Source organism: Colobus angolensis, unplaced genomic scaffold (genome assembly GCF_000951035.1).
Source record: "Colobus angolensis palliatus isolate OR3802 unplaced genomic scaffold, Cang.pa_1.0 Scaffold9, whole genome shotgun sequence".
Taxonomy (NCBI): Eukaryota; Metazoa; Chordata; class Mammalia; order Primates; family Cercopithecidae; genus Colobus; species Colobus angolensis.
In genome coordinates, this window is record NW_012122931.1 from 4,962,332 (window position 1) to 4,973,877 (window position 11,546).

General features: G+C 44.1%; 1 protein-coding gene across 1 annotated transcript in view; it reads left to right on the forward strand.

Annotated features, from left to right (window-relative positions):
* Positions 1-11,546, forward strand: part of FNBP1 (formin binding protein 1) — a 38,329-nt gene that overhangs the window by 7,357 nt on the left and 19,426 nt on the right. Inside the window, exons 4-5 of the mRNA XM_011931208.1 lie at positions 4,319-4,333; positions 11,141-11,250. Coding sequence (XP_011786598.1) covers positions 4,319-4,333; positions 11,141-11,250 — 125 coding nt within the window. The remainder of the gene's footprint in view (positions 1-4,318; positions 4,334-11,140; positions 11,251-11,546) is intronic.

Genomic DNA, 11,546 nt, shown 5'->3' on the forward strand with positions numbered 1-11,546 from the left:
AAAAACTAGCCGGGCGAGGTGGTGAGCGCCTGTAGTCCCAGCTACATGGGAGGCTGAGGCAGGAGAATGGCGTGAACTCGGGAGGCGAAGCTTGCAGTGAGCTGAGATCCGGCCACTGCACTCCAGCCTGGGCAACAGAGCGAGACTCCATCTCGGAAAAAAAAAAAAAGAAATAGAGAAAAAGTTTTGCTTCCCTCACTTTTGGTCAATCTGTTCTTAGGGTCAGAATTAATGTTCCTTCCTCTAGGACATAGCAATGCAAAAAAAGAGGAAGCACAAGCTCAAAAAACAAATCTAAAGTTTGGAGAAGTAGATTTCATTTTTAAACAGTCTCAACATGGAACTTGCATGGGACATCCATGGCAGGACTGACAGGTTCCATGACCAAAATGGTACAGCCCTTCCTACCTTCTCATTTATTCTGCTTTGTAACTTAACACTGTTATGCCAATGATAATTTAACTAGAAAAAGTTCCTGAGAGAATAACAAATCTGTGATTTTATTATGTCTTTTAATTGATCATGTTTTACAGCTTTCAGATTCAGATGTCAATAATTTGTTTCTATTATCAAAGTATATAAATCCCATGCAAACATATCTCAGCATAACTGATTTTGTTTCCAAATAATTAAACAGGATAAAATGTTATTTGTTATAAGCTGTTGACATTTGTAAGGGAATTTTGTTTCACTGAATATTTTTAAAGATGCCGCCAGAGCATTGACCATTATTTCATTTTTACGTAAGTTGAAGAAAAATGAAACTAGATAGTATGTTCTCAGTTTGCAATCTACAAGGGGGAATTTTATTGCTTAAATTAAGATTTCATTTTCTGGCCTGTGCAAGAGACTTCTATGTCTAAAATATGGACATACGTTTTTCATATTTTAGAGTTCATTGTATGGAAAAACACCATCAAAGTTGACCAAAAGATTTTGAAAATCCTTACCAGTTGTTTGTCATATGTGAAAGTCGTATGGTTACTTTAATTTTATTTATTTTATCTTGTTCTCTTGCTGGTTATTGGCAGACTCAGACTCAGTCTTTCTGTTTTCACAAAGAACTCGTGAAGAGGACGATAGGGAAACCCACGTATGCCTTTGAGGCTAGGGACTATGTTGTAAGTTCACCTGTGACGGCCAGGTCATACAGTCATGGCACAGCCACTAACCCCATTCACAGCACCAAGACTGGGGACCCAGAGGCACTCTGTTATGCTTCCACGCTACAAAATGAAATTCTTAATTGAGAGAACTGGACACCAGGAAAAAAAAAAAAAAGAAAAAAGCCTAATCGTGTAAATTCAACCACAGGCAACTTTATCCGAAAAAGCTTGCATGAATAAAGGAAGCAAACTTTCTAATAACAGTGGTGAGCTGAGCTTGTTTTTTTGTTTTTCTCTTTTCATTCTATCTAGTTCTGGTAAAAATCTTTAAAGGGACTGTGACTGCCGTCTGAGATATCACTGAGTATGACTTTACCGCAGAATTTCACGCATAAAAACACAGCTGCAGTGCGTGGTCACGGGAGAGTGGCGCTCTCACAGACGGCAGTGTAGCTCAGTCACCCATATCCATGTTTGTAACAAATGGATCCATAAGGGAGTTATGCCCTAAAGCTCGGAGAACAAACAAATCAAGGAAGCGTGAGCAATTTCCTAGCACAGTAAAATGATTTTGCTTCTCTCTATATATCTATATATTGATTTTCACTGTCCCCTTTCTTTGTACTTGAGGTTAGTCCTGTGACTGTCCAATAACACATGGGCCCGCCCGGGCTGCGTTCCCCATGTGTTATTGACGCTTGTGGCTCCCACGGCTCCTTAACTGTCGCCTGAAACTGACAGCTTTTTAATTCTTCAGGTGTCTAGCAATGCACTTAATGAAATCTTCAAAATTATTATTTTAGCCAGTGATTTCGCTTTCTAATTTTAAGAGAAATTCTAATTGGCTGGCTTACAACTTAAGACTGAAAACCAGTATAGAATGATTAAAAAGAAATTCCATGTACTGTGATGGCACTTCTCGTATTAATAGATCATCCGTCACAAATAAAATGGAATTTGTCTGAGAATTTGGTATTTCCTGTTCAATGGGGATCTATGTTCAATCCTAACGACTCGTTTTTACTATGAAGTGTTATAATCTTCCTCTATACAATATTTTGAGGTGAGAACTCTGTGGAATGCTTAAGAAAGAATATGTAACTTTGCATAATGAAAGTAGCCGAGTAGAGAACAATTAGTGTATCTAATTGAAATGTTAGTTCTTTGAATTAGCAATGTTTAGACAAGAATGTGTGAGAAAATATCTGTATATGGTAGTGTGCCTTGTAGGAAAGATATTTGGAGTTTTCTGCTGTGCACCATAAGTCTTGTCTGTGCGTACGATGAATTCTAGTTGTGATGAGTAGATTTATGCTCAAGTTCACAGGTGGGCTGGAATCTCTGTAGACTGCCCATGTCAGACAGTCAGGAATGTGACTATATGCACCATTTTCCCCCTGCAAAAGTTTATCTTTCTGTTTCTTTCCTGTAAAATCTCATGTTTCTATATAGGGACAATTTATTTAAAAGGTTATTTTTTATTTACAAAGAAGCGTCAACTTTGAATCAATCTTAAATTAAGAATTAGTTTTTTAGGCCACGTGTGGTGGCTCACACCTGTAATCCCAGCACTTTGGAAGGCTGGGGTGGGTGGATCATTTGAGCCCAGGAGTTTGATATCAACCTGGACAACATGGTGAAACCCCCATCTCTACCAAAAAATACAAAACGTAGCCAGACGTGGTGGCACGTACCTGTAGTGCCACCTCCTGTATGTACCAGGAGACTGAGGTGCGAGGAGCACTTGAGCCCTAGAGGTTGAGGCGTCAGTGAGCTGAGACTGTGCCACTGTACAACCTGCCCTGTCTCCAAAAACAAAACCAAAATTCAGCAAACTGATAAGTAAATAAATACTGTAAAAAGAGCAGTCACGGCCGGGCACAGTGGCTCACCCCTGTAATCCCAGCACTTTGGGAGGTGGGCGGATCACGAGTTCAGGAGTTCGAGACCAGCCTGACCAACAAGGCGAAACCCTGTCTCTACTAATAAAGTTCAAAAAATTAGCTGGGCTTGGTGGCAGTCACCTGTAATCCCAGCTACTCAGGAGGCTGAAGCAGGAAAATTGCTTGAACCTGGAAGGCAGAGGTGGCAGTGAGCCAAGATCGTGCCACCGCACTCCAGCCTGGACGACAGTGTGAGACTGTGTCTCAAAAAAAATAGTAAAAGAGCAGTCACAGTGGATAATTCTCCAAATACCTAACCCGTATGGACAGGGCTCAGAGTTTCACAGAAAGCCTCAGCAGACACCCTCCACGGAGTGAGGGGTGACACACACTTCTTGGGGGGGAGAGAACGTTGTCCTCTAGCCTGGCTGCAAGAGTCTTTCCGAGTCCTGCTGGTAGTTTCTTAGAGCAACTACTAGTCAGCCCTTTGTTACCAAGTTACCCATTTCAGACTTTGCCTTCATGTCAATGTTTATATTTTTTAGAGTTCCTTAATATTAAAATATTACTCTCCTGTCATGGAAGTCATTGGTGTTCAGACTTGTTTTAGTCTGTGTGAAACTTTCCATGGGAAATTTGGAGAACAAAAGGTTGTGTGATTATATTTTTTCTTTTTCTTTTTTTTTTTTGAGATAGAGTTTCACTCTTGTTGCCCAGGCTGGAGTGCAGTGATGCGATCGCGGCTCACCTAACCTCCGCCTCCCGGGTTCAAGCGATTCTCCTGCCTCAGCCTCCCAAGTAGCTTGGATTACAGGTGTGCACCACCACACCCGGCTAATTTTGTATTTTTAGTAGAGACGGGGTTTCTTCACGTTGGTCAGGCTGGTCTCGAACTCCCGACCTCAGGTGATCCATCCCCCTCGACCTCCCAAAGTGCTGGGATTACAGGCGTGAGCACCGGCCCTTTATTCTTAATTTGATGGTCATTATGTGTCACCAACTACAAGCTTCCTTTAGTTTACATCTAGGCTGAGGTGGCCAATACAGGCCTGTAACAGAAACCGTCCTTTTCTCTCTGATCTTTGCTCTGGCAATGTGGAGCCTAAGAAAAATTTCATTAGGGAGCAGCCCTTCTTGTGAACTTTTGCACAGATCTGCTACAAGTCATTTTTATAAATCAGCGGGTAGACATGTGTTATTTTAATATAGCAGAATTGACCAAGTTCCTCCTCTTCTGATGTGTTGTTTTTGTTTTTTTTTTTTCTCTCTCTCTCTTTCTCTCTCTCTTTCTCTCTATTTTTCCCATACCTCTCCAATTTTTACATGAAGCTTTCTCTCAAGCTGGTAAGCACAATTGTTCCATGCATGTCCTGAGTCTAATCAGGTTTTCTGGCGTGTCTGTTATGAATGCTATGCCATGCACAACATGTCTTCAAAGTTAACTTGCTTTGTGTTTCTCTTACCTGTGCTTTTGTTGGTGTTTCCTTATTAGACTTCTTGGATACAAAGGTCCAGAATCTAATAGAGGTGATCTTAATCTTTTCAAGTTGCTAAGAAAATTAACACTTAACTCACGACTTGATGTTATTACTGGGGCCATAAGAGGAGGACAAATGTTAATAAAGTGTCTACACAAATATGAACGTAAAGGCCGGGCGCAGTAGCTTACGCCTGTAATCCTAGCACTGTGGGAGGCCAAGGCGGGTGGATTGCCTGAGCTCAGGAGTTCGAGATCAGCCTGGGCAGCACAGTGAAACCCCGTCTCTACATACAAAAAATTAGCCGGGCGTGGCAGCGTGTGCCTGTAGTCCCAGCTGCTCGGGAGGCCGGGGCACGGAACTGCTTGAACCCGGGAGGTGAAGGGTGCAGTGAGCCGAGACTGCAACACTGGACTCTAGCCTGGGTGACAGAGCAAGACTCCTTCTCCAAATATATATATATATATGAACGTAAATATTAAATCTTGGGGGGTATCTGTTGGATCATTTTGATATAAAAGTAAATTTAATAGTTGAAAAATGTTCCTATTTGAGAACCATAGAAGTAGATGAAAAAATCTGAGAGCCTGAAGGAGCCGTGCAGGAATGATCCCAGCTGGCAGCTGCTACCCAGGTCTGAGGCCACCTGTGGGAATGGAAAACTGGAATCCTCACGGCGTGACGTAGATACGTTGGTGCCTTGTGCATAGCTGATTCAAGAGGCCACAAGATGATTTCGTGGACAGTGAAAAGAGCCTCCTAAGCCTTTTTAGAATTATTCACCCAGTGTTTTGTGTTGTTTCTACTTAATCGTATATGCCTAGTCAACAGTCAAACTCATCATTACATTTATTAAAAGTAACTAACATAACCTATAACTATACTTCAAATATGTATCATAGTTTTATAGTCTTCTCAAATTCCACAGCTAAGAATATCCTAAAATAATGGACAGTGATCAACTGTGACAATTCAACTAGGAATAAGATCAGTACTATAAGCACCCTATTGATAACCTAGGATAGTATTTTATGATGATTTATATATAGAGAGAGATGTATGTATGTATATACATAATTTTTTCAACACGACTCAGTATTTGGTAATGGATCCAACCCTTAAAAAAAAGAATATTTTATTAAATTAAACATTTCTTAGGCTGTGAAATAAAATCCTGAGAAGAGTCTTTGATTAAGGCCTCTACATGAAGGAAAGAGATCTAGATACTTAAATGAACTACAAGTTTATCTGCAGTATGAACTTGGGAAAAACTGGATCTATTGACTAGGAGGCCTTCTCAGCTGCCAGGGTTTCCTTATTTCCCATGGTTTTTCTGGGTGCTAGCAGCAAAAGGTAATATTTTTAGGCAGTCTTTCTGTTTGAAACACGAAGTATTTTACCAACTTGGTATTGAATTGTTGCTTTATACCATTACTTTGAAGGCAGCAAAGAAGTGAAGTGCTGGCTGGGCATGGTGGTTCATGCCTGGAATCCCAGTGCTTTGGAAGGCTGAGGCAGGAGGTTTGCCTGAGCTCAGGAGTTCAAGGTTGCAGTGAGCTATCATTGCGCCACTGCACTCCAGCCTGGGTGACGGAGTGAGACCATGTCTCAAAAAAAAAAGAAAAAAGAAAAAAGAAAAAAGATGTGGTACCAGGTGTGGTGGCTCATGCCTGTAATATCTGTACTTTGGGAGGTGGGGGCAGGCAGATCATTTGAGCCCAGGAGTTCTAGACCAGCCTGGGCATCATGGTGAAACCTGACTCTACAAAAAAATACAAAAATTAGCCGGGCATGGTGGTCTGTGCCTGTGATCCCAGCTATACCGGAGGCTGAGGCAGGAGGACTGATTGAGCCCAGGAGGTCGAGGCTGCTCCAGCCTTGGGTAATAGAATGAAACCCTGTCTCAAAAAAAAACCTGTAAAACAAAACAAAACAAAAAACCCAAAATCTGAAGAGGTAGTATTACACAGAGCTTGTGCTATTTTGGGGTGGGGGGAAGCTGTCAACAAGCAAGGGTTTGATTTTTTTTTTCTTTCAGGAGACAGAGTCTCGCTCTGTCCCCCAGGCTGGAGTGCAGTGGCACGATCTTGGCTCACTGCAACTTCCACCTCCTGGGTTCAAGCGCCGAGTAGCTGGGATTATAGGGGCATGCCACCACACCCAGCTAATTTTTGTATTTTTAGTAGAGATGGGGTTTCACCATGTTGGCCAGGCTGGTCTTGAGCTCCTGACCTCAGGTGATCCGCCCACCTCAGCCCCCCAAAGTGCTGGGATTACATGAGTGAGCCACTGGGCCCGGCCAAGTTTGATTTTATTAGTACATAGAACAAGGTTATCTTACAGAACTCCAGCCACTTAAAATATAGTTAGATGTATATGATCCTCTCTTCCCATACCAACTCCACCTGTTATAGCCTGTCTTTGTTGTTTTCTTATCTATTTATAAGTCATCAGTACAGTGTGTTTTACTGATAGATTTCTTCGCACCTGTTTATACACCTGCACAGAGGCCAAAGCTGTTGTCCAATATGGTAGCCACTTACCACATGATGGCAAGTGCCTGTAATCCCAGCTACTCGGGCAGCTTATGCCTCAGCCTCCCGAGTAGCTGGGATTACAGGCACTTGCCATCATGCCTGGCTAATTTTTGTATTTTTGTAGAGACAGGGTTTCACCATGTTGTCCAGGCTGGTCTTGAACTCCTGACCTCAGGTGATCCGCCCACCTCGGCCTCCCAAAGCGCTGGGATTACAGGTGTGAGCCACCACACCCACCTGCTATTGAGTTTTAATTAATTAAAATTAAATTTTTAAAAATTCAGTTCCACAATTTCACCAGCCACATTTCAAATGCTTCACAGCCACACATGGCTTCTGTGTTGGACAGCGTGGCCATAGAACATGGCCATCACTGTAGAAAGTTCTGTTGGACTCACAGCACATAGCAAGGCTCGGCACATACTCACGAGGTGAACTTTGACCTCTTCCCAGATTTCCTGACTTCTTTTTTGTTTTTTTGAGATGGAGTTTCGCTGTTGTTGCCCAGACTGGAGTACACAGTGGCGCAATCTCAGCTCACCACAACCTCCCGGGTTCAAGCGATTCTCCTGCCTCAGCCTCCCGAGTAGCGGGGATTACCGATGGGCGCCACCATGCCTGGCTAATTTTGTATTTTTAGTAGAGACGGGGCTTTTCCATGTTGGTCAGGCTGGTCTCGAACTCCTGACCTCAGGTGATCCATCCGCCTTGGCCTCCCAAAGTGCTGAGATTACAGACATGAGCCACCACCACGTCTGGCCTAGATTTCCTGATTTCTGAAGCAGTGTATCTTAACATTGTGTCTTGCTATATTCCAGCTTTTAAAAAATTCTCAGTTCTGAAAAACATGCTTGCTTGATAAAACTCAAACCGTTTTTCCTCTGCTGTTCCACCATGCCAGTCAACACAGAAGATTTCTATGACCAAATATATCAGTGTTTCCCTTATGTATCAAGCAGCAGACACTGGCTGGGTGTCCTCTAATTCAATTCCATTCTGATGCTATCTACTTGGAGATAGTGGCCGATCCTGAGGGTTGAGGGCTCAGTCCTGCAGGACTGCCCCCTCCTTCCCACCAGTCACAAGTCCAGGCTTCCAGAACTTCTGATGGACTAGCTTCAAGTTGGGGTTCCCATGACCCCCTCTTTGGGTTCAATTAATTTGCAGGGGCAGCTCACAGAGCTCAGGAAAATACTTACATTTACTGGTCTGTTTTTGGTTTTTTTGTTTGTTTGTTTTTTGAGACGGAGTCTCACCCATCGCCCAGGCTGAAGTGCAGTGGCGCGATCTTGGCTCACCACAACCTCCACCTCCCAGGTTCAAGCGATTCTCCTGCCTCAGCCTCCCAAGTAGCTGGAACTACAGACGCATGCCACCACACCTGGCTAATTTGTTGTGTCTTTAGCCGAGATGGGGGTTTCTCCATGTTGGTCAGGCTGGTCTCGAACTCCTGACCTCGTGATCTGCCTGCCCCAGCCTCCCAAAGTGCTGGGATTACAGGCATGAGCCACCGCGCCTGGCCACCACATTTACTGGTTTATTTCAAAGGGTAAAAGATGCAGATGAAGAGATGCTTAGGGCGAGGTATGGGGGAGGGGGCACAGAGCTTCCATGCCCTTCCTGGGCAGCCACTCTCTAGGATTCTCCCCAAAAACCCTGTCATCTTGGGCCTTTTATGAGACTTCATCAGATAGACATGACTGAAGCATGGACAACCTTGTTGAAATGAGATTGGTCAGAAAGGGTCTGATTGCATCCTAATAGATCGGGTAAGGACACCCAGCAGGGCCTGTCTGTACAGATTCTTCTTGGCCTCCCTGTGCAGCCTTCCTTCCTCCAGGGTATGGGGCAGGATCCTCTTGAATGAGGATCCTATGGCCACAATCAGAATCCTGCCTTGGCAGGTGAAAGAAGGGCACGCGGAGGTCAGAGAGATTGATTCTGTTTTCTGAGGTGACAAGTACTCTGATGTTTTAACAAAAGACCGTAGCAAGAGGCCGGGTGTGGTAGCTCACGCCTATAATCCCAGGACTTTGGGAGGCCAAGATGGGCAGATTGCCTGAGGTCAGGAGTTTGAGACCAGCCTGACCAACATGGTGAAATCCATAATCCATAATAATCCAGTTTTCAAATTTGTAGTGGAAATATGGTAGCGCCATAGTATATGGAAAACAAGTCTTTATTTTTTTGTATTAAAGGTTAGTTTTGTTTCATCTTAGATTCAGAGTCAAATTAAACTTCTTTGGTTTGCTATTAGGAATAGTCACTTCTATTCTGGTTTCACTCAACTCTTACCTCTAACACAAACACACATACACACACACATTAGAGGGTCAGTGTGTCTGACGGGTGTGTCTTTGAGAACATTCGCTGCAAGTTCTTTGCGTGGCCTTTTGTGGTCAGCTATTTGCTGAATCACACAGTTCCCAGCACATCACCCTGGCATTTTATCTTAATCAGCATAGGAACCCAGTCACATGCCCCCGTGTAAGCTGCTTGGCAAATGCAACTTGCTTCTGGAATTACATTAACTGGGTCCCTTCTTTCTACCCTGCCCCAAGCCTATCTTGTCCTTGTTTCAAAAGAATTGAGGGTTTAAAGTAAAATCTCTTTTAAATGCCCTGGCGTATCCCTGGTTATTTGAAGAAATTTCTGTCTCTTTCTTTTTTTTTTTTTTTTTTTGAGGTGGAGTCTCGCATTGTTGCCCGGGCTGGAGTGCAGTGGCGTGATCTCGGCTCGCTGCAACCTCTGCCTCCCGGGTTCAAACGATTCTCCTGCCTCAGCCTCCCAAGTAGCTGGGATTATAGGCACCCACCACCACGCCCAGCTAATTTTTTGCATTTTTAGTAGAGACGGGGTTTCACTTTGTTGGCCAGGCTGGTCTCAAACTCCTGACCTCGTGATCCACCCACCTCACCTCTCAAAGTGCTGGGATTACAGGCGTACCGCACCCAGCACAAAATTTATCTCTCTTTATGAACATAGCCTTGCTTAAGTAAAAGCACAGTGTAGCCATAGCTTTCTAACGAGTAAGCATATGTCAAAGCCTGAAACTGTTGATACTTTCTCCTTAAAGCACACGCACAGAGTAAAGAGAGCAGTTGCTTTTGAAAAAGGAATCAAGATATCAAAATACAGTTCTTCTGACAGATTAAAAACCACGGAGATGAGTTTCGTACACTGTGGAAAATTGATTTTGAGGTCAGGGAGGGCATTCTCTCTGAACTCTGAGAGGCTTCCTAAAGGTGCCTAAAGGAAGTCACTATTCTGGGCGCGGCAGCTCGTCTGTAATCCCAGCACTCTGGGAGGCCAAGGTGGGCGGATCACCTGAAGTCAAGAGTTAGAGACTGGAAAATTAGCCAGGCATGGTGGTGCGTGCCTGTAGTCCCAGCTACTCAGGAGGCTGAGGCAGAATCACTTGAACCTGGGTGGCAGAGGTTGCAGTGAGCTGAGATCGCGCCACTGCACTCCAGCCTGGGCAACAGAGTGAGACTCCGTCTCAAGGAAAAATAAAAGTTCAGAGGCAGCAGAGGGAAGCATGCATGGGGTGCGGGGAAGAGAGATTTTTTTTTTTTTCTATGTTCTTTTTCACCCACACTCTCTGAGGAATGTGATGTCCCATCTGTCACTTTACAGGGATGGAGACTTTTGGCCTCAGCCTGTGTGAAGAGACTGGCAGGAATACTCACGCTAGGGAAAGGGCGGCAGCTAGGCGTGCAGTGGTCGGTGGGGTTTATATTACGGAAACATAAATTTCATTAACACTTCAGTGTTGCCACTGACACTGATGGTAACACTTGGTAGGAAAATGAAGAAGACCATCTCAAAATGTGTTTTTCATGGATTCTCCCTAGAGTCAGAAGTATCTCTTCCTCTCCTTTCCTGTAGCATTGCTCACTGCTTTTTCTGGGGCGTTCTGGCCAGTATCCGTGGAACTGGAAGTAGTTTATGGGACTTGCGCGGTGTGCATGCATTGATTTTTGCATCTCGGCTGGGTGTAGTGGGAAAGAGCTTAATCTGTTTCATGAAGCCACATGCAGACGTCTGCACCCCCCATGGCTGCAGACTTTGCTTACAGCCTTCTTTCAAGGAAAGTCTGGGGCTTTCTGGTTTCTCATTTATATTTGTGTCTGCAGGGTGCAACACCAGAGGATTTCAGCAACCTCCCACCTGAACAAAGAAGGAAAAAGCTACAGCAGAAAGTCGATGAGTTAAATAAAGAAATTCAAAAGGAGATGGATCAAAGGTATAGTGCATCAATATGACTTATTAAGAAATTCAAGGCTGGGCGCAGTGGCTCACAACCTGTAACCTCAGCACTTTGGGAGGCTGAGGTGGGTGGATCACCTGAGGTCAGGAGTTCAAGACCAGCCTAGCCAACATGACAAAACCCCGTCTCTACTAAAAATGTAAAAACTAGTCGGGTGTGGTGGCGTGTGTCTGTAGTTCCAGTTACTGAGGAGGCTGAGGCAGAAGAATCGCTTGAACCCGGGAGGCAGAGTTTGCATTGAGCCAAGATCATGCCATTGCACTCCAGTCTGG